Source organism: Sebastes umbrosus, chromosome 15 (assembly GCF_015220745.1).
Source record: "Sebastes umbrosus isolate fSebUmb1 chromosome 15, fSebUmb1.pri, whole genome shotgun sequence".
Taxonomy (NCBI): Eukaryota; Metazoa; Chordata; class Actinopteri; order Perciformes; family Sebastidae; genus Sebastes; species Sebastes umbrosus.
In genome coordinates this window covers 26,617,943-26,641,807 of record NC_051283.1, presented here as the reverse complement: position 1 = coordinate 26,641,807, position 23,865 = coordinate 26,617,943, and the positions used below count along the sequence as shown (strand labels likewise).

At 40.5% G+C, this 23,865-nt stretch overlaps 1 protein-coding gene across 4 annotated transcripts in view; it reads right to left on the bottom strand.

The window, feature by feature from the left end:
* LOC119503744 (sodium/hydrogen exchanger 3-like) overlaps positions 1–23,865 on the bottom strand; it is a 34,247-nt gene that overhangs the window by 7,876 nt on the left and 2,506 nt on the right. Inside the window, exons 2-5 of one of the 4 annotated variants that reach the window (XM_037795701.1) lie at positions 23,365–23,463; positions 21,767–21,843; positions 16,723–17,018; positions 1,013–1,315 (exon numbers count right to left, since the gene is read on the bottom strand). In XM_037795701.1, coding sequence (XP_037651629.1) covers positions 1,013–1,315; positions 16,723–17,018; positions 21,767–21,786 — 619 coding nt within the window. In that variant the 5' untranslated portion in view covers positions 21,787–21,843; positions 23,365–23,463. Of the gene's footprint in view, positions 1–1,012; positions 1,316–3,881; positions 4,497–16,722; positions 17,287–21,766; positions 21,844–23,364; positions 23,464–23,865 lie in introns of those variants that run through there. The other 3 variants (XM_037795703.1, XM_037795700.1, XM_037795702.1) reach the window with 3 other exon arrangements.

The window sequence follows — 23,865 nt, the reverse complement described above, 5'->3', positions numbered from 1 at the left end:
TTTTAAAGCCTATATCTGTTTACATTTTTTGGAATATTGGCACAATTAAAAGTATGCCGAATTAGCCATTAGCACTCCCTGTTTGCAATGTACCTATGGATGTACAGACAACTACCACTGGATTACTCTGATTCTGAAGAAAACTTAAAATTGAAGGATTCTCAGGCAAGTTCTGGAGTTATAACGAGTGTCTTTTTTCTATATTTTCTAAGCAAAATTATGGATTTTTATTAGCAATGGACATCGGAAATAATGATATCCCTGGAAGGTGTGAGTCACACTGAAACTAAGAATATGTGTATCATGTCTGTGTCTTCAGAGAAGGATTGTGATGTTTGACAAGAACTGCGGACCAAAACAGGGGCCAAACCATGAGAGAACTGGATAACTCCGTCCCCACAGCCCCTCGCTCCAGCCTCAGTCTGGAGCTCATTCACATGAACGGAGGAAGGAAAATAACTCTGGATTCAGCTGTTAGTGCGTTTTACGACTTTTAGAACCTAACGATAAGAATAAAAAAGAATAAGGGCTATTCAAGTGTTCGTACTGGGATATCAATTTACCTTAAAAAAATTATCCGCTGAGTTACAGACGTCTCTTTCCTGATGTAAGTCTATGGGAAAAAGTTTTTGGGCCCAATGGTATCACGTGACGGACACAGAAGTTGTAGTACTTTGCTTCACAGCCTGGCGCTCTTCCTGGGGGCTTGGGGCCAAACCATAATAACTAACTTCCTGTTGTTTTTTAGAACACCAGCATGCACCTGTCCCTTTCACCTCATATAGTATCTTTGCCTCATGTCTCCCCTCCTCCGCCAGTGGATACTTCTTTCCTATCTTAAGAAGTTTATATTGTCCCTCTGAATAACCCCGTCCTATCTTACAACCCTTAAAGAACAAACTACAGAAAAAACGACAACATTGCTCTCAAAATGCCGCTTCAGGTCCCTCAACCTGAACATCCCATGTTACAGTAAGCAGCAGGCAGCCTGCTGAAGTCTAAAGTCTCTTACCCATGGCTCCTCCCTGGTGACACCCCCACAGCGACAGCCCCAAGCTGGCGGCGTTCCAGCAGGTCCCGATGACGGCGTAGATCAGGATGGCGCCCATGTTGCTGAAGAAGAGCTTGTTTGGCATGGCATAGCCCGCGTCCAGGATGATTTGAGGCAACAGGTAGAAGAAGAACACCGTCGGGGTCAGCGTGAAGGTCTGCACCTGGTCCGCGCCCCAAATGATCCCGCCCAGGATGAAGCCGAAGCAGATGAGCAAGGCGCTCTCTGGAATCACGCTGGTCACATGGTGGTTGGCCTCGATGACTGAGAGAAGGGAAGAGAAGAGAAGAAGAGAGAAGAAAAACAAATATAGTTTATTATGAGGCTTTCTCTGGTGGGTTCCCACATAAGAACCTTCCAATTGGTGGACGACCTGCTCTACCCTCTGAGCCACATCCGCCCGTTTATGGTCTGAGCAGTTTTAATATGTAGAGGTAAGCTGTTCCAGAGATCAGGGGCGGCCAGCGCAAAGGCTCGGTCGCCTCCTGCTTTTGAGTCTAGTTCTGGGGACATCCAGGAGCATCTGATTGGTCGACCTCAGTGCTCTGACCGGAGTATGGAGGTGCAACAGTTCTGATAGATACAGTAAGGTGGTGCCAGCCCATTTAAAACATTAAAAACAAGCAATAAGAATCTTAAAATCAATCCGGAAACGGACAGGAAGCCAGGGGAGGTAGGCCAGAACTGGTGATATGTGATCACGTTTTCCAGTCAGAGGGCGAGCAGCTGCAGTCTGTACTACCTGCAGCCGGTGGAGTGACGACTGTTGTAAACCCACATACAAAGAATTACAGTAGTCTGACCGAGAGGTGATAAAAGCATGGGTGACAGATAGGCCTTTACCTTGGACAAAAGCCTTAGCTGAAAAAGAAGAGCTTGGTGGACGACCTGCTCTACCTCTGAGCCACAGCCGCCCCCCTGACTAAACCATAACTAAACCATAAAGCTAAAACTTTGTGAAGTTGCAAAATTCGCAAATGATCAACTGTCGCACTCGACCGATAAAGTGACAGTTTTTTGTTCCGGGCATATGATTAACCAGCACGGTGGTGCATAAGAAGGTTTATAAATCTCTCTCTGCGTAACTAAAGACAGACTTTTGCTTGAAGTTACTTGACTTAATGGCCTGACAAAGTGTCACTTAAGATTATTTAATAATCAAACCTGCTGAACCATTAGGATTTTAAAATGTTAATTTCTCTTTCACAGTCCACGGGGCTCCACTTTGGTTGTGCTGATATGTTCCATTCAAAAGATTAAGATAAGGAGGTCTGTTATATTCCAATGCTGAGTTTATATTTGTGCACGAGAGTGGAACCCGAAGAAGAGAGCAAGTAGACGATCGGTGTAACCTGTAAATATGTTTCTTCTCTTCTTCTAGCACATGAGTTTTGTGCAATTCAAATAAAACAATGATTATAAACTCTTGGTAACCTGTGAAGTTTCTAATGCAGTACAGACAGAAGAAACTCTTCTGTTCTCGGGAACAGCGTGCTGCGTTGATAACACAAACTACTGTTCACTGCTGCAGGAGGCGACACTCTGTTACAATATCAGAGGCATGTCCTGGTGCAATTAAAAAAAAATCTCGCTTTCAGAAAACATACTTTCTCATGGTTAAAAGTCCTGAATAAACGTATTCATTATTAATGATGGGGGTCCTAGTAGATGAACATAAAATAAAAGCCAAAGTTAGAACAGTTTCGGTTATTTCACATCACAGATTTCTGTATTTGTGTTTTTGTTCTTGCTCTTGTGAGTTAAAATCAAAATCTGACAACAGTTATGTGGTTGTTTGCGTAAGTTGCCAGCACTGTCAGTCAAATCTGATCAAACCACACCCACACACCCATACCTATAGTCCCGATGAGGCAGATCAGCTGAGTGTTAAAGTTACATAATAATAAATAATAATAAAATAAGGATATTTTGTTTATACAAATTTGAGCTTTTAGTCAATGTCGTAAAGAAACACTTAAGTTAAATCAATTTTTTCAGGGGCTTTTAAAAAAAAATAATTAAATTAATATTTTTTGATTTTAAACTTAAAGGTGCAGTGTGCAGGATTTTGCAGCATCTAGCGGTAAGGTTGCAGATTGCAATTTATGTAGTGTTTTATAATTTTATAATTTTATAGTTTTATTGTTTATATTTATTTTATTTATCATCATCATTATAGTGTTTATTTTACTCTATTTCGTTTAATCAACATTTTATTGCTGTATATTATTATTATCTTTTATTCTATTTTATTTATTTTATTAAAATTTCATTATTTTAATAGAAATCTGCTTATTTTGTGTAGTTTCACAATTTTTATTTATTTATTTTTATTGCTATTTCTTATTTCCTTGTATATTATTTATCTTTTATTATCTTAAATACCCATCTTTTATTGCTTTCTTATTCATGAACTTTTACATTGGTTGTTTTGGTGTGCATTAGTCTCTAAATCCAGTTTTAACACTCTACATTTTTGTCAATCGTCTGTTCAGCAGTTTGAATTGCATTTGACTTGTTTGAAAGGTGCTATATAAATAGAGTTTGAACATGTGGAAGATCAGAGTCTTTGTGAGAACAGGATAACATTGTAATTATTTTGGCACTAGGTGAGTTATAAATAGCCTGACGTTATCTTGTTTGACAGAGGAATCTGTCAGACTGCAACATCCAAACTCTCCATGACGTAACTCTAACAAGCTGGCACTTTATTCTGTTCTCATCTCATATAGGATGAGAAACCAGTCAGTGACTGATAATCCATATTTACCAGTCTACATGATTAAAAAAACACTTTTATAGCACATTTTATTTCCTATTTGTTACGTACCCAATTTACCCAAACCAGCCACCACTATCCATAATGCAATAAGATAAGGCGTCTCCACGTGGTGCCACTTAAAGGTGACGACGGGTATTCCTGTGATGACGCTGGAGCCATGGCCGTGTTCGGTCTGATTCGATTTGGACTCAGGTGGCGGCTTCAGCTCTTCAGACTCTCGATGCGCTGCCGCGTCCCCGTTCACCCTCGTGACCCCTGAGATGATCAGTAATGCTGACCCCAACAGCAAGAGGTGTACATATCCGCAGCGTTGCATTTGATCAAATTAAAAAATCTATTAAAAACAGAGTTAAAAAAGAGAGCCCCAAAAAAATCCTTTTTTCTGAGATGTGAAGGAAGTGACCTGTCCGTACCAAGGCCAGACTGGAGTGCCGGACAGTTTGTCACACCTCTTATCCCTCCTTTTTTTTGTAGCTTTGAGCTTCCTCCGTCTTACTCACTCTTATTTACTATCACTTACTATCTTTTCACTACTCTCTTCCCTCTAGTGCTCCATCTTTCTGTCTCAGACTGCAACTTTATGTCCTCCCAAGGTCTGTGGTCAGTAGCGGTGCAGGGAATTCAGAAGCCCGGACTCAGCCTTTTATATGTACAGTATCTCTCTGACGAAGGGTGTGAGTGTGTGTGTTTAGGTTGGAAGATTATACCGGGGAAGCAATGGATGTTCGAGAAAGGTCTCCGGTTATTCAGTCACGGTTGAAACACTCACCAGTCATTACTCAGTTTGTGCTTTTTCCGGTTTCTGAACGCATCAACTCAAGTTTGTGTGTCTGTGAGTGAGGGAGTAAGTGATGGAGCAGAGGTCATTTGATGTTGACGAATACCTGTGTGTGTGTGTGTGTATGTGTGTGTTTGTTTAGGAACATTTCCACTGGTTTCGTCTCACTGCCTTATGCTTACTAATGATTGACGCTGACGTTACTCAATCCTGGTTAAAGACTCCCAGTCTCTTGACGTGAGAAAGATGAGAAAGCTGTCCTCTAGCAGTCCCGGAATAAACTCCTGCTATGAGATAATGGAGCTATGATTCACTTGATAAGATCATTCTTTTGTTTTGTCCTGAAGTTTGTTGACAGTAACTTTATGGTACTGACTTTTTAAGGTCCAATAACAGTCATGTTATGACTGGATGTTTTTTTCTTTTTTCCAGGTGTCCCGTCCTGTCAAAGAGTACAAGGGACAATAGCCTCATTGGTAAGATGGACCGGTTTGATGATTTGATATGTGAGCTCTCAAACGGCACAGGTGTGAACCTGCACGTCTCTGCTAGAGACAAAAACATCCAAGGTTGCTCAAATGGAAATATATTGTATTATTTGACTTGATGTAATTGAGCATATGTTCATCCAGTTACATAATTTGACGACCACAACTAAGTTTTGTCTATTGAATGATTAAAGCAGCTTAATATGCGATAGATATCTCCTTGGTTTCTAGCAGTGGTAGAAGTATTCAGATCCTTTACTGAAGTAAATGTACTATTACCACACTGTGAAAATACTGTAAGGCAGGCTTCTCGCTGCCTTAACTATAAACGTACTTGTTACTTAATTAAACTACTGTAGGGCTGTGGGTAAAGCAAGAGCACGGGGGGAGCTTGGTCTGTGCAACAGGATCCCCCTTAATGTCTCAACTCAAGCGTAGGACAATTGAACATCGATAACCAAAAGGTGGCACATCACTCCTTACTTCATATCACTCCGCCAATCTTAATCATCACTCACCTTACAAGCACGTAAGGTGCGCCCTATTATATAGTTCCATATCTAACTTAAAGAGCAGAATACAATATGTATACTGTATAAAATAAGTCTTTACAAAAATAAATCTAATCTTACAATACTAAAAGTAAAATCCTGCATTCAGAACCTTGCTAAATAAAAAGTATTGTCAGGAAAATGTACTTGTATGAAAAGTTAAAGTACTCATTGTGCAGTAAAATTAAGTCATCAATGCTGTCAGAGTTTTACTATTATATATCTGATGTTTCTGGATTAATGTCACTGCTGCATTAATGTATATGTTGCATTTTACTGCTGTAGATGTTTTTTTACTGTTAGGTAGTTTAATCTACAGTAATGCATCATATTCTATAAGATCATCTATGCTTGTGGCTGTCAGATCTCCTCTCACACCGTACCTCTGTACTTTGGTATTTGGTTCCTTTTCTTTGTTTTAAAAGCATAACATCCATGCAGCACATTTTCAAACATCCACTCACTACTCTACAGATTCATCCCATACGTTCTTTAGACTTACTTTGTAAGTACTTTTTGGTGACTAAAGGTGTCAGACAATTGTAGTGGAGTAACAACTACACTATATAAGATGTATTTGAGTATAAAGTTTAAGTATAAGTAAGTATAAAGTTGCATTAAAAAAAAGTAAAGTATCTACAATTTGTACTTAAAGGTGCAGTGTGTAGGATTTGGCATCCAGCTGTGAGGTTGAAGATTGCAACCATCTGAAACTTCTCCCGTGTGCTAAGCGTGTAGGAGGACTACGGTGGCCGACACAAAAATGTGAAAACAACGCAAATGTCCCTCTCCAGCGTCAGAGTTTGGTTTGTCCATTCTGGGCTACTTTAGAAACATGGTGGCCGTCTCCCTGAAGAGGTATGTAGATATAGATATGTAGATATAAACGGCTCATTCTAAGCTAATGAAAACACAACGACTTACTTATTAATATTATATTCCATTTAAGCCAATAGATCCCCCTAAATGCTACACACTGCTCCTTTAAGTACAGTACTTGAGTAAATGTAGGCAGAACATTCAAATCAGAACATTTAGACACCCAGCCTGCACAGTGAAGCATGAACTGCCCTGTTGAGCCTTATTAACTAATGACCTAATATATCTTGCTGAACAGTGGCTGGCCTTTAACTTTGAACCCTTTGAATCATTCTAAAGTGGCCACAGCTCTGTGAACAGGTCATATGGAGGTTGTTTTCAGACTGGGAGGTACAGTACAGTAGCTGCAGTTAAGGATTGTTGAGTTATTGTTTGTCTGACTGCTGTGAAGAATAAATTATTGCTCAATGAGATGTGTCATTTGTGACCCAGCAAACGCTTCAGTGTTACAAATGTAGATAAAAATACATTTTACGTATTCACCGGACACTATGCAGTTTGAAGAATGTCAAGTGAGTATGACAATAAAATATACCTAAATTACAACATCACTAACCTGATAAGGGGGCGACCTGTTGGGAGTGAAAGACACTGAGAGTGACAGCAAATGTGAAAAATGTGCCTGACCTGAAAATTTTGACGAAAAAAAAGGAACCCAAACTTCTAAAATGTGGAATAATTCCATTTTGATAATATAAAAGGTTTCCAGGCATACTTGCCAACCCTCACCATTTTCCTGTGTGACTCACGTTTTTCATTGCCCTCTCCCGGTTTCCTCCCGGGGTCACAATCCTCCCGTATTTCTCCCCATTTTCACACTTTTTTTTCCTTTTCCTTATCTCAACCTATTTCTGGCACTGTACAGTGTGTATAAGCCTGTTTCCACCCAGATGACAGTAGAGCTACACCAAATGTAGTTTCCCGAGTTGGGCTTTTGCTCGACACAGTGAAAAGCCGTTGTGGCGTGGTGCTTGCCATTAGAAGTAATTTGTTTCAGAGCACAGCGGTGCCGTTGTCACATTTTGTCTGAATGGGCCTTCAGTGAGGGAGAGACGGAGAGAGTAATGGAGAGAACTAAGAGAAAGAAATACTCAAGCAGGGGCAAAAAAAAACTGATTAATATTAGCCAAGTTTATGCCAGAGATTTACACAAATCCACACCAGAGGGCCAAATTCTTTACGACGGAGTATTAGGGCCACATTGAGGAATAAAAATAAATCTGAGATTTCGAGAATAAAGTCATAATATTACAAGAATAAAGTCATAACTTTACGCGAAAAAAGTCGTAATATTATGAGAATAAAGTCATAATGTTATAAAGTAGTCATTTTACGTGTTATTTTAGAGGGGAAATAGAGCAGCGTGCCGCCTGTGTGAAAAATAGGAAAGTGGAGCATCTTGTGAAGTGATACTTTAGTTTAGCTTTCACAAATAACCAAATACATCTTTGGCACATCAGCAGCACATTATCATCAGTATCAGGACCTTGAAAAGATTGAGCAAGAAACTGAGTTTATTCCGAAGAAAGAACCACACGGACCTGATGAGGAAACTGACTCTTTAGTGGAGGAGGAAATCACTTTTTTTCTCGTAAAGTTATGACTTTATTCTCGTAATATTACGACTTTTATTTTCATTAAATAACAACTTTATTTTCATAATATTACGACTTTTTTCTCGTAAAGTTATGACTTTATTTTAATAATATTACGACTTTTATTCTCATAATATTATGACTTTATTCTCGAAATCTCTGATTTTTTCCACCCTCAATGTGGCCCTAATTCTATTAGATTTAATTATTAAATTTCCTTCTTGAGAATTAAAAGTAAATTTAAAAGTAGGCCTATGTGAGGAAGCAACAACTCCCTCAGTAACTGTTTGGTAAAGCCAAGTGGGGTTGATCACAGTTATCTTTGTTTTTCCTTATGTGGGTAGTTAAGGGGTTAATTGACTGACAGGGACTGAGTGGCTCCAAGTGTAATCAGGTGTGCTCTGATTTCCCAGGTTCTTACTGCAGGTGTCTCCAGTCTGAGCTGATGGCAGCATTCGCCTGATAAGCCAGTTTGAACTGGAAAGGCGGGCTGTTAGGTTATATGACCATGTGTGAAAGTAGAGTTTGAAAAAGAGAGTGGTAAAAAAGAGCAGCACCAGGCATGTGGTGAGCTGTGTAACTGAATGCAGAGGATGATTTTCCCTCCATGTGTTTTTTCCTTTGTTTGATGGAATTTTTACAGACTGAAAATAAAAGTCTGCCTTATTTTTCAAGCATACTTACCTGCCAGTGTGATGATTTCTCTTCGTGACTTTTCACCTTGCTCTCCTGCACCTCACCTTGCAACAATTGGTGGCAGTGGTGGGATCTAATACGCCTGTGTCGAGTTGGTGTTGGAATGCTGACTAAATGAGAGGTGCAGTACGTGGAAGAGGTCGGCCGAAGAAATCCACCTTGGCAGAAATGGAGAGAAAGAATGCTGAAAGGACAGTGGAGTTTGAGCCACCACTTGATGGAGCCATGGCCGCTGGAGATGAAGAAGAAGAACCAGTGGTACGGCCAAAAATACTTATAGACCGTGTTGCTAGTGAAGAACTCTCTGCCACAGACTTTTTTGAAGAAATGAGAGAGTTTATGCGACGGTCTAGACAAACTGAAGCGGTACTTTTTGATCAGATTAAACAGCTAAGAGGTGAGATGGGAGCAAAGTCGACGCAGGACTGGATGTCAGATGAACAATATGAACAGCCTGACCAACATTATCCTCATGCTATACCTGCTGGTGTTTTAAAGCTGCAAGCTGAAACCTCCATGCACCTGCCCACAGTTAAAGAACCAAAGAAATTCATTCCACTTCAAGCTAGTGGGCCTGTCTCCTCATTACAGCAACTGTTGCCTCAGCAGCAACAGCGTGCTTCTCCACCAACCCGGTCTGTCAGGCCCCATGTCAGTGAACCAAGAATACCTGACTTCAAAGAAGGTGAAGATCCAGAGAGCTTCTTTGTTCGGTTTGAGCGGATGGCCAGAACATGGGGGTGGCAGCCAGTGGAGTGGGCAGCCAGAGTGGTCACCTTATTGACGGGAAAAGCTCTTGATGCTTATGCTGGAATGGACGAAGAACAAGCTGAATCCTACGAGGCCGTTAAAGCAGCAGTGTTAATGAAGTTCAATGTGACAGAGGAGACTTACAGACAGCGTTTCCGGAGCACTATTGTGCCAGTGGGAGAAACAGTCCGTGAAACCTACAACCGGATAAAGGGACTTTATAAACGATGGATGCGACCAAACAGCCGCACTAAGGAGCAGATTGGTGAGTCTATTGTTTTGGAGCAATACCTCCGTGTGCTCCAACCAGACATTCGCACCTGGGTAAAGGAGAACGATCCCCAGACAGGAGAGGAAGCAGCGGACCTGGCAGAACGCTACACAGCTGCTCACGGGGACCCTTCAAGGAAAAAGTTGACTGTTGGGAAGTCAAGGTTTGGGGAGACCAAACCTTACGGTTTGCCTGTTGTGGACAATAAGGACATTGGGGTTGGTAAGAAACCTGTACATTCAAACTTGAAACCTAACTTCACATGTTTTTACTGTCAGCAACCTGGCCACAAAGCTTCATTTTGTCCTTTAAAAAGATCAAAAACAGTTGAGTTGTGTTCTGTACCTCGTCCTGATAATGATGACCATGATGATGTTAATGAGAATGAAATGATTCCACATAGACATGTAGTAGATGTCACAGTTAACAGTCATGTGGCAAAGGCTCTGGCTGACACTGGTAGTTCGCAAACTTTGGTAAAGTCCAGCCTACTCCACAACTCACTGACTAACTTTGAACGAAATGTAAATATCACATGTGTTCATGGATGTAGGAAAGATTACCCAACAGCAGAAGTGATCATTGAGGTTGAAGGGCAAGCCTTTATGTTAACTGTTGGTGTGCTAGATCACCTAGCATATGATGTAATCCTTGGAGAAGATTTGCCTGTGCTAGACAATTTGGTCCAGCAAAACTCCAGAGTATACTCTTGTGCTGTAGTGACTCGCTCTGTCACCAAGGGGTTAGAACCCCTACCTGATGCAGATGATGGTTTGTTTAAAGGGGGAAATAAGGTTAAGAAAACAAAACGTCAGCGTCGTCAGGAGAAAAACAGAAATCTTGATAAAGCTAAATGTCCTGACCCTTCTCTCCCTTTAACTCCTCCCATTGAACCACAATGGCAAATCCCTGACAATTTCAGAGAGATTCAGGAGAATGACTCCTCTCTGAAACCTCTCTTTGCAAAAGTTTGTGAAATAGATGGGGTCCAAAAAGCTGGCACAGGGGGGCTGAAAGGTGTAATTGGGGATCCCTTTGTCATAAAAGAAAACCTTTTGTATTTGGCAGACATTGAGAATCCCAGACTTGTTATTCCAAAAGAGTATCGTCAAGTAATACTGCATTTGGGTCATAAATTCCATGGGCTGGCCATTTAGGGCAGGCTAAAACCTATAACCGCATTGCTGAGCGCTTCTATTGGCCAGGGTTATACAAAGAGGTACTGGAGTATTGCAAGACATGTCATGATTGCCAGGTGGTGGCCCCCACCAAAATTTCAGACCGAGGCCAATTACAACCATTACCTATTATGAGTGTGCCTTATGAGAGAATAGCCATGGATATCATTGGTCCCCTGCCAAAGAGTAGCAAAGGACACAAATTTGCCCTGGTGATATGTGACTATGCAACCAGATATCCAGATGTTTATCCACTGCGCTCCATTCAGGTCAAACATATAGTTCGATGTTTAGTGGAGTTATTCTCTAGAGTTGGCATCCCTAAAGAGATCTTAACAGATCAAGGTTCAAACTTTATGTCACATCTAATGAAGTCACTGTATTCTCAACTTGGTGTGAAAGGGATAAGAACCACTCCTTACCACCCTGAAACCGATGGTCTTGTCGAGCGATTTAATGGTACCCTGAAACAAATGTTGAGAAAATTTGTTGATGATACTGGCAAAGACTGGGATAAATGGTTGCCTTTCCTTTTGTTTGCATATCGAGAGGTACCCCAGGCTTCAACTGGTTTCTCCCCTTTTGAGCTGTTGTATGGCAGACAGGTGAGAGGCCCTTTGGACATGCTGAAGGAGAACTGGGTGGCTGGTGTGGCAACGTCACCAACAACGAACATCATCTCCTACATTCTGCAGATGCGAGACAAACTGGAAAGTTGCAGAGAAAGAGTCAAAGAAAACATGCTGGAGGCTCAACATAAACAAAAGGTATGGTACGACAAACATGCTCGAGAAAGAGAACTGAAAACTGGACAGAAAGTGTTGGTACTGCTCCCTACTGGGCCGAGTAAGTTACTAGCGAAGTGGCAAGGCCCCTATCCTGTTACCAGAAAGGTGGGCCCAGTAACATATGAAATTTCCTGTCCTGATAAACAAAAACACAAGCAACTGCTCCATGTAAACCTATTAAAGGAATACCATGAAAGAAATCCCTTGGAAACAGGTGGAGAGCATGTTCTGATGGTCCAGGATGTCCAATCTGAAGATGATGTGGCGGAAGCTGAGGAAGCGGACATGATGCCCTTCAGAGAGAAGTGTAAACCCCAGATCCCTCCAGAGCACCTGAGTGTGGATCAGTGGCATCAACTGGGTGAGCTTAAACAATCTTTCCCATCATTGTTCTCAGAAAAACCTGGCCGAACTGATGTGATAAAACACAAAATTGTTCTGAAGGACACTAAACCTGTTCGCCTGAAGCCTTACAGAATTGCAGAACGAATGATGGAACCACTGAAGAAGGAGGTGCAGATGATGTTGGACATGGGAGTCATTGAACCATCCAGAAGTGAGTGGTCAAACCCCATAGTGCTTGTTCCCAAGAAAAATTGTACTCAACCTCGGTTCTGTTCCGACATGAGGAAACTGAACAGTATTTCCTGTTTTGATTCATATCCCATGCCCCGTATTGATGAGCTGCTAGAGAGAATCGGGAAAGCCAACTACATCACAGCATTAGACCTTTGTAAAGGTTACTGGCAAGTGCCTCTTGACCCATCTTGCAAAGAATACACAGCGTTCCAGATTCCAGGAATGGGCTTGTTCCAGTACACTGTGTTACCCTTTGGCCTTCATGGCGCACCTGCGACCTTTCAAAGATTAATGGACATTGTTCTTAATGATTGCTCCAGGTTTTCAGCTGCCTATCTTGATGATGTGGTAATCTACAGTAAATCCTGGGAAGAACACTTGCAGCATCTTGAAATCGTCCTAAGCAAGATACAGGAAGCCGGGCTGACCCTGAATGCAAACAAGTGTTCCTGGGCTCAGGAGGAGGTGAAATACCTTGGGTACCTGGTCGGCCGTGGGCAGATAAGGCCACAAATAGAGAAGATAAAGGCCATACAGATGATTCCAAGACCCCTGTCCAAGAAGCAAGTGAGATCCTTTTTAGGACTGGTGGGGTGGTACAGAAGGTTTGTTCCCCATTTCTCTACATTGGCGGCACCACTCACCGAACTAACAAAAAAATCAACCTCGAAAGTGATATGGAATGATGAATGTGAACGTGCCTTCCAGGCATTGAAAAGGCAGATCTGTCAAGCTCCTGTGTTGCAGAGCCCGGACTTCACGAAAGCATTCCTTGTGCAGGTTGATGCCTCCGGTGTTGGACTAGGAGCGGTGCTAGCTCAGGGGGAACCTGGTGAAGAGAAACCTGTCCTGTTCTTAAGTAAGAAACTGTTTGACCGGGAGAAAAAGTACTCTACTGTGGAAAAGGAGGGACTGGCTATAAAATGGGCTATTGATTCATTGAAGTATTACCTTTTGGGAAGAGAGTTTGTATTGCAGACAGACCACAGACCTTTGAAGTGGATGCAATCCAAGCAGCATCAGAATGCAAGGATTCTGCGTTGGTGCCTAGCCCTCCAGCCATACCAGTTCACCATAGAGCACTGTCCTGGTAAGAAAAACCTTATTGCTGATTATCTGTCACGTTTGCCTGACTTATGTAAGCCAGAGGGGGAGGAGGTGTGAAATGTGAGGAAGCAACAACTCCCTCAGTAACTGTTTGGTAAAGCCAAGTGGGGTTGATCACAGTTATCTTTGTTTTTCCTTATGTGGGTAGTTAAGGGGTTAATTGACTGACAGGGACTGAGTGGCTCCAAGTGTAATCAGGTGTGCTCTGATTTCCCAGGTTCTTACTGCAGGTGTCTCCAGTCTGAGCTGATGGCAGCATTCGCCTGATAAGCCAGTTTGAACTGGAAAGGCGGGCTGTTAGGTTATATGACCATGTGTGAAAGTAGAGTTTGAAAAAGAGAGTGGTAAAAAAGAGCAGCACCAGGCATGTGGTGAGCAGTGTAACTGAATGCAGAGGATGATTTTCCCTCCATGTGTTTTTTCCTTTGTTTGATGGAATTTTTACAGACTGAAAATAAAAGTCTGCCTTATTTTTCAAGCATACTTACCTGCCAGTGTGATGATTTCTCTTCGTGACTTTTCACCTTGCTCTCCTGCACCTCACCTTGCAACAGCCTATTTAACATAAAAATGCTGTTGCAGTACATTTATTATTTTGTTATTTTCATTCTTTAAAAGTCACCAGAATGCAGGAAACAAAATCTCTGCAGAGTCATGTCTAGAAGGTAACCTGACGACCTATCCTAAACTTAACCATTCGAGGTCAATGCCTAACTTCAACTGTCCTGCAAGAGTTACTTGTGGGTTACCTTCTAGACTGGCAGGTGAAAAGGGAGCTTTCCAGCCCGTGACAGATTCATTAAACCTGCATTTATTGTCCATTGTCTCGACTGCAGCGAGGAGGGCGAAAGAAAGCAAGCACTGTGAATCTGTGAAGAGGAAATAAGATTTGCCATTGTCCGCACTGCGCGCTATGATGAGTAAGTATAAAGTCAACATTTATAGTGTGCACATATTGTTTGAGTTTATGCAAGACTACTTTATGAAACTGATTTGTTTAAGCTCTTTTAAAGATAAGATTGTCAAACCAACGGCCACATCAGTTCTTCTTGAAACACATCGCACTCTTAACGGGTGTGTATGTCAAGTTTCTAAACATATTTAAAGTTCACGCTGCAGAACGATCAAACAGTTATGAGTCCTATTATCTCTGTATCAATAAAGGTTTTATCCATATATGATATAGCAGATTTAGTCCAATAATCCCTGTGTAAATGTTTTTTTCTTCTATGCAGCCTTTGCTCTTTCTAATGTTTTTCTTTAAACAATTTCAAGTGTTAACTCAAAATATCCTCAAAGTAGTGGTGAGGATGAATAAATTATGTCCTTTGCAATCTTTCTAATTCAAGAAAATTGTTAAAAACCCATACATGCACATCAGTTTTTAGATTTAAACAAATTCAAACTATGTTGAGCCACATTTAAAGTATCTAACTTCTCAAACTTGCAATTTGGAAGCACAAAAACTCAAAGGATTAATGGCAGTAGTTGCAGAAAAATGTGCCAAAACCAAACAAAACTATATTTCTTTGTCATCACTAATAATATTTCATGCAATTTAATGTCAGTAACAAACACGGCTGTAACATTTGTAGCCAAAGGCAGATTAACATCAAGGCTGCCAACCTGTCTACTACAGTTAGTTGTGTCTGATTTCAGTGTTTGGTTATCAACATCGGTCATTTCCTGCATCCTATTCAGACAAAACAACGGTCCCATATTTATGTCAGCGGAAGGTGAACACAAACACACACACATGCTCATTCATTTACATTGTCCACAGTGCCGCAACCCATTTGCGTCTGTTGTGTATACATGAAATGCTAAATGATGTTCCAGGACAAGACGAGTACTTTTCTCTTCTTCATCTGGTGAGATGTTTAACAGAGGTCAAGCTCTCTTCAGGCCCCAGTTCAGTATTTCAGAGGTGGATTTTGTCCAATCAAAGAGTTTGAATTTGAAACACAGACATCTTAGAAAACCACGTAACATACATACGGTACCATAAATTACATATTTTACAGACCCGAAACCTTGGAATGGGGTTGAGCAATATGATGCAATATAAATGAAAATATATGCAATGAAAATATAAAGATTTTTCTACCAATACAGACCTTAAATATCTGCTTTATGGTAATATTGGATTTACAGGATTTATCTACTGACACACTTAATAGATCCCATTTCTCAGTATTTGTTATTTACTTATAAGCATTCCGTATTTACTTTGTTGCGCTGTGGTTATATATTGCACGTCTTAATGTAAATATTTGTACTTTTACTTGGAGTACTCTGTGTAATTGATACATTTACTTGGAGCACACTGTAGTATTGATACTTTAACTTGGAGCACACTATTGATACATTTACTTGGAGCACACTGTAGTATTGATACTTTTACTTGGAGTACACTGTGGTATTGATACTTTTACTTGGAGTACACTGTGGTATTGATACTTTTACTTGGAGTACACTGTAGTATTGATACTTTTACTTGGAGTACCCTGTGATTTTGATCATTTTACTTGGAGTACACTGTGATTTTGATCATTTTACTTGGAGTACACTGTGGTATTGATACTTTTACTTGGAGCACACTGTGATTTTGATCATTTTACTTGGAGTATACTGTAGTATTGATACTTTTACTTGGAGCACACTGTGATTTTGATACTTTTACTTGGAGTACACTGTGATTTTGATCATTTTACTTGGAGTATACTGTAGTATTGATACTTTTACTTGGAGTACACTGTGGTTTTGATACTTTTACTTGGAGTACACTGTGGTATTGATACTTTTACTTGGAGTACACTGTGGTATTGATACTTTTACTTGGAGTACACTGTGGTTTTGATACTTTTACTTGGAGTACACTGTGGTATTGATACTTTTACTTGGAGTACACTGTGATATTGATACTTTTACTTGGAGTACACTGTAGTATTGATACTTTTACTTGGAGTACACTGTGGTTTTGACTTTTACTTAACTAAAGGATCTCAGTACTTCTTCCACAGCCGCTGCTATCAACCTTCTTTACTTTGCTAGTGTGAATTCTGCCCTCTACTCACTGACTAATCACAATCTAATGTAACTTCTAATTAAGTCACCACAACAAGTTTATATAAAAATATGCTAAACTAAATCATATTTACTATTAAAATAACCGTTTTAGGAGTACTTCAGATAAGCCCTTCATGGACGAGAGTTAGGTAGGACTCACTGATTTTGCAGAGCCAGCTGACCAGGATCCACAGGGCCACCAGGTACGGGACTCTGACGTGGGACCACTTCCAGCTCACAATAGGTAGAGTGGTGATGGGCCCTCCTCCGTGACCACCTTCTCCGTGACCACCACTGTCTCCGTGATCATCACTGTCTTCATGTTCAGTGTCATGACCTGAGTCCGTCTCGTGCCCGGTGCTGGAGTTTGTCCCATGGTCGTTGGTGCCTGTGTCGTGTCCTGCAGTGCCGGTGTCAGTGCCATGTCCCGTTTCATCACTGGCCAGACTCGGGGCTCTGCACATCAGCAACATGCAGAGAAAAAGTGCAAATCGCCATGTGGGTGCCATGTCTGGGGAAGATTGCACCACTAACGGCAAAAAAGTTCCTAAGACTGTTGACTCAAGTGCTCAGGTCAACCTCAGATTATCTTTCATTCCTCTCCTGTGCCTCCTCCTTCCCTCTCAGGTCACTTTCATTTTGTTCTCACTAACGGTCCACATCTTTATCTGGCCTGAGTGTTGTGGCCTCCTCTCTGCTCTCTCCTCTCTGCTAAGGATACACCTCTGTGGAGCAGGTGAAACTCAGCCCATTCTGATGCTTGCTGTCCCCTCCCACTCTGTATCCAGACCAGCTAGTTTGTCCACTTTACTCAATGGAAGAGTTGATGTTCTTGTCCTTTATTTATTGGCTGTGAATGCTTTGTGAGCAAGTTTTCAATCATGTTAAACTGCTTGTATGGAATTTATTGCAAAATACTCTAATTTTTAGAAGCAATTCCTTGTTTGAAAAAGTCCTTTTACAAACAAACAACTTGATCTAAACAGTGGAATCTGTAGGCAACGGGACAAGATTTTGGTATCGTTCTGGTTTCCGTTTGTAGACACATTTGTAGGATATGAGTTTCGCATTTTAGCGAAGTCAATGCCCTGAGATAAGGTCTGTGGTTAACACAAGCTTAAGAGATTTTATTACACGGCTGTGTTGAATACTCGATTCTGATTGGTGAACAGCGCTGAAAGTCGTCTGTTGACCACGCAGCAAACCTCTGGTGCTGCGGAATGAAGCCAACATGGAAGTGCCAAAACTGCAGTTCCTCAAATGGCCACTTGAGGAAATAAATCTGTTTATTACACGGCTGTGTTGAATACCCGATTCTGATTGGTCAATCAAGGCGGTCTGTAATTTCTCTATAACAGACCGACGCTAGGGGCGGGGCTCAGATGTCGGACTCTGGCGGACCATTTTTGTATCAAAATATTGATTTCTTCAGTAAGTAGTAAGTATAATAAGCGGGATAATGTACAGCTAGCGGGTCATTGTTGTGAAAGAATCCCCTTCAGAGCGATGAGAGACAGCACCGCCCTGTCTGGGTATCTTTCACAATAATGACCGGCTGGCTGTGCATTATCCCTTACATATTTCTGCTGTAAAGTTGGGCATTATAACATGGAGGTCTATAGAGATTGACTCGCTTTTTTGAGCATCAAGTGGCCATTTGAGGAACTGCAGGAACTGTTTTTGGCACTTCCGTGTTGGCTTCATTCCGCAGCTTCCAGAGGTTTGCCGGTTGGTCAACACACGACTTTCAGCACTGTTCGTGTCCCGTGTGAAACCAAAAGTCAACTTTAACTTATTTTAATTTACATCCGTAACTTAAATAACGTAACAAACGTACTTATTTTAAGCCAAACCATGATGTTTTTTACTAAACCAAGTAGTTTTGTTGCGTTTTCGTTTTGTTTTGTCTCAATTTACAACGTTAAGGATGAGTTTAAAAGTGTGTTTCCCTCGTTGAGAATGCAGTTTAGTTTTTATGAGAATTTAATTTAGGTGACGCATATGTGTGAAAAGTGCATGCAAGAATATCTACATGTGAGTTCCTTGTGTCTTTACCATAACAATGGTGTAGTGATTGGGGAAAGTCTTGCTGGGAAACGGCGCAGGCGTTCCACGCTTCTCTGTGACGTAGAGAACAGAAGACAACGGGATGGCCATTTTCCCGTATTTCGTGAAATTTATAGACCAAAGATTAATCATTAATGGAGAAAATATGTGGCAAATGAATCAATAATGAAAATAATGGTTAATTGCAGCCCTAGTGTCTATAAAGAAGCTATGCAAAGTGAAAACATGAACCTGATGATGTCATTATTGTCATCTCAGTTTCGATATTACACATTTTTATTGGGAAGCCCGCGTCACAAACTGGGGGTGTAGAGTCTGAAAGACATGAGCATATACCAGGCAGAGAGTTTCTAATGAAGATAGAGACTCTGGAACTTAACCCATATTAGGTACTAAAAGTCAGGCTCATCCCTGCCTCTGCTGCATCGATTAGAGATGCGAGCATATGGCAAAACTGGGTACCCAAAGAACCCAGTTTTATTCACATATCTTGAGGTTAAGGGACCCCTGTGAAAATGGACATGACAGTTTTTCCTCGCCAAAATTTAGCGCAAATTTGGAGCATTATTTAGCCTCCTTCACAACGAGCTAGTATGACATGGTTGGTACCAAATGGATTCTTTAGGTTTTCTTATGATTTCATATGATGCCGGTATCTTAGCTTTAAAACTGAGTTCGCTACAACCTCTGAAAGATCGATTACATTAATGCGTTAAAGAAATCGGTGGCTTTAAAACAAATGTATGTTAACGCGTTATTATCGCGTTAACTTTGACAACCTAACTGTTTTCTTTAGTGTATAATCACCTGAAAATAAGAATCGCTGTGTTTTCATTAGCTCAGAACGAGCCGTTTACTTCTACATATGGAGTGGGTTCGGCCGCCATGTTTCTACTGTAGCTCAGAACGGACAAACCAAACACTGGCTCTAGATAGGGCCATTCGCGTTTTTCTTGTCGGGCACTGTAGTTCTCCAACACAATTGGCACACGAGAGAAGTTTCTGTTGGTTGCAATCTGCAGCCTCACCGCTAGATACCGCCAAATCCTACACACTGCACCTTTAATACACAAAATGATCCAAGTAAAGGTTAAATCAGCAGCAGCTGGACTCGGTTTAGATCCATGAAGACGTTTCACTTCTCATCCAAGAAGCCTATTCAGCTCCTCAGTTCTTCAGAACTGAAGAAGCTTCTTGGATGAGAAAGTGAAACGTCTTCATGGATCTTAACCAAGTCTAGTTGCTGCTGATTTAACCCTTACTCGGATACCATGACCTGGATGACTAAGAACCTTCACAAACACACACAAAATGATGCATATGTCTTTGGTAACTATTTCATTATATGTCTTCACTTATCTGACACTTGAAATGAAACAATTTGAGACAAAAACATTACTCTTTGTTTGGCCTGGTGACCACTAATGGACATTATGCAGTCTGTTATGAGAGGTTACAGGGAGCCATGGCTTCACTGTATATGCAGTTTTTCAGGGCGAATAAAACAATATAACACACATTTCAGGTATATTCACCTGCGTTTTTGTGAGAGAAATACATCTACATGTATGTATTTCATGTGGCCTTCTGAAATCAAAATCATATGGACTGATTTTCTGGAAAAATAAATATCATACTGTATCTTAAAGGCACCTTTCTGGCTTATTAAAGATTAAAAAGGAAATAAGACAAGCTGAGACCGCCTCCAGGTGGCCTCTCACAGTGAAACCGACCTTTCTATCCCCTCGCTGTATCCTTGTTTGCTTGTGACAATCACTCTGCGTGTATTTCTCAGAGTTTTACATAAATGCAGAAGTAAGTATGAAATGAAATGAGGACAGGAAGGCAGTGTGACCCGTTTGTCTTCCTCATTGGAAAGGAGCACCTACACACCCCCTCCGACATCCCCTCCTCTTGGCCACACTGCACGACAGTGACTTGTGTTGAGCCTTCATTGCCACCATACGTGTGTGTTTACGTGACAGAGACTCGTAAATGAACCTTAGTTTGGACGTGCCGTTTCTTTTCCACGAATCGTTAATCAAGGTTTGCCTCCCTGCTGGAACAATCCCTTTAGTTAAAATGTAAACAGCCATATCAGCTCCTAATCTCATTGGAGGGAACCTCGGGATACTTTATTCATTCTCACTCTGGATAAGTCAGAGCACACACCTGGGAGGTTGAGGAAATGTGCAATCGGACCCTTTCCGGGAATCCAGTATTTTACAGAAATCCCTCAGAACAAACGTACACAGAAGAGAGCGTTTAAATAAATGTTTAACTCATAACTAGTTTCCTGTTCCTTGGCTTGTTTGCAAAGAGAGTTAGTGATGTTTAATGACGAAATTAGACCTTTTATGTACAGTATTAGCCTTCCAATGAATAAGACTGAAACAGAATTCTTAATGTGACTCTCTTCAGTTTGACATATTTTCTGGATCTATAAGACATGTCAAAGCTACATATCTGGATCTGAAGTGCGGTAGATAACAAGAAAATAGCAAAAATTGTTCAAAATTGTACTGCAAAAGTAAAAAGTTCAGGTATTTTTTCATGGATTTGCACCAAAATCTTCTTCTTTATCCCATGGCCCAACTTTTCACTACATTTCCTTAAAATCTGTAAACAAGTGTTTGAGATTTATCAATAACCAGACAGAAAAATTATTCTACAAATAAGTGCAGTGAAGAGGCAAACAAAAGGGGACAAAAAGACCCTCTCTCTCACTCCCACCTTGTTACGATGAACTACCTTAAGCAGAAATTAAAACTATTCTTAACACATCAAACCGAACTGAAACCTGCACAGTCATTTTCATGCTGGTGCTCTCTTCCGTTGGAACACCAGCATGGACTTCAGGGGAGCTGTTTGCACGTCTTTAACATTTGACATCAACAGGAAACTGGTTGGAAGGAACCGGATCAGACCCGCACCAGGCCGCCATGCTGGTTGTGGTATAAATAAAAGAATGACCTTGATTTGATATCATCAGAATTACATCTACTAGAGTCACAAACGCAGTAAATCAGCATTTGCTTGATTCCATTAAAGGTGCTAAATTTGATATTCAGAGCATTAATATAGCAACAAGCAACTATTTGTTATGTAAAGATATAGAGACATATAGTTATGTCTACCTGAGATGCACCAGATACATTCATGGAATAGTCATGATCCTGACGTGGCTTCAGGAACCCCTCATGGATGTGGCCATCTAGAATAAAGTCTAAAATTAGACAACCATCAGAATGTAATTCATGATCATGTGAAAAAGAAAGTACGATGAAAACCACTGACTTTTTCAGCATTTTTTTTTTTTTAAGGATTATTTTTTGGTCAATTTGCCTTTATTATTTTATTTTGCCGATTAGTTGTCAGCTATTCACTTAATTATCAACTATTTTGATAATCGATTTGAATCATTTTCTAAGAGTAAAAAGTCTAAATTCTCTGATTGCAGCTTCCAAAATGTGAATATTTTCTGGTTTCTTTACTCCTCTGTGACAGTAAACTGAATATCTTTTTTAATATCATTTGAGGACGTCATCTTGGGCTTTGGGAAACACTCATCAACACCATTTTTCACCATTTTCTGACATTTTATAAACCAAACAACTAATCAATCAATTGAGAAAATAATCAACACATTAATTGACGATGAAAATAATTGTTAGTTGCAGCCCTAATGTACAGACATACATACAATATCAAATTAACTCAGGCATTGGAAATGAAATAGGGTTTGTAAGACCAGCTCTGTCGTCCGTAACAGACCTCAGTGCGTTCAAGGGTAACTTTAAGTTTTGCAGCGCAATCTGTATTTTTGGACGTCCTGACATTCTTTGGTGTTGCTGCTGGCACCGGTATTGTGTCTAAAACATTATGGAAAATATAATTAGAGGAAGTATTGACAGTCCACACTCAAAGTCAAAGTACAGTTACTTTGTCTCTGAGAGTGACTCAAGTGAAAGCATTCGTCACAAAATCGACTTGAGTTTAAAATCTCTCCTCTTAAAATCACTTTCAAAAGTTAAAGTTCAAACTTGATTATCACTAAGACACCAAAATCATTGTTAGTACTGACTTGCATGTTAAGTGATAGGATGGTTTACAGTAGAAAAATGCTGAGTCACAGAGAGGAAGAAACACCAGCGGGTCACAAAGAACGTCATTCTTGTGATCGTGATCAGTGTTAATATTTGGATAAGTGCTCGTTCCAGAAAATACCTTATTAGACTTGTGTCTGTCAATAAATGCCCAGGCAGTGACTCTGCTGTTTTTTTTTTTTCTTTTATAAAACCGACTGATTGTTCTTGACACTTTCCAGATAGATGACACTGAAACTTGGCAACAATCAATGTAGCTGTTTAGGAAAAGTCGCTGCATGTGCATCTGCCTCGCAGTCTGATTACGGTGTCAAATTGCCGAGGAGAGGATGTTAAATAAGAGCAGTGAAACCTGCATGGACATCAGTCGGATGACGGACGCGTCAAAGTTTACGGTTCAAGTGAATAACACAGACATGTTGAAGCAACACGAGATCACTGAGGTGACCTTTGATATGTCACGATTTTTCTGAATATACTTTCTACAGTGTCGTATCAACACTTTAATGCAGTGTCATACACGGAAAAAATGACCACAATAAACACCACACCCAATAAATCAACTGATTCTGAAGAAAACATGAGTCACTTCTATTTGTTTTTTTAATTTTATAATCGTAGTCACTCACCTTGGGAACTTCAACTGAACTTCACTTCATTCCTGACGTCGTCTGTAATCTTAATTGCTGATGGTTCGGAGGAAAAACCCTCGTCTTGCCCCTGTGATGCTGTTCAATGAGGTAAGACAGCAAATAGAGAAGATTATAAAATATAACTCCCACACATTAGGCTGCAAAATGATACACCTGCATTGACCCTTTGAACTTTATTTTATATTTTACTTCACATGGTGAGATGTATAACTTCAACATCTTTTTATTTATTTACATGTATTTATTCTAGATAAAAATGTGGTTGCCAACCGATCTCAAAACATTTTGGATCATATCACAAGAAGAGACAGCGATCATCAATACTGAAAGGTTTCTTCAGAGGATATTTAGCATTTCTGGGGCATTTATTCAACTTATTAAGGCCCGAGCTACGACAACGTCGGGCAGCGAAGGCCCTATTGAAACTGAAGGAATTATTGTTATTATTAAAATGAATCGCATTTTGAGGGCCTTATG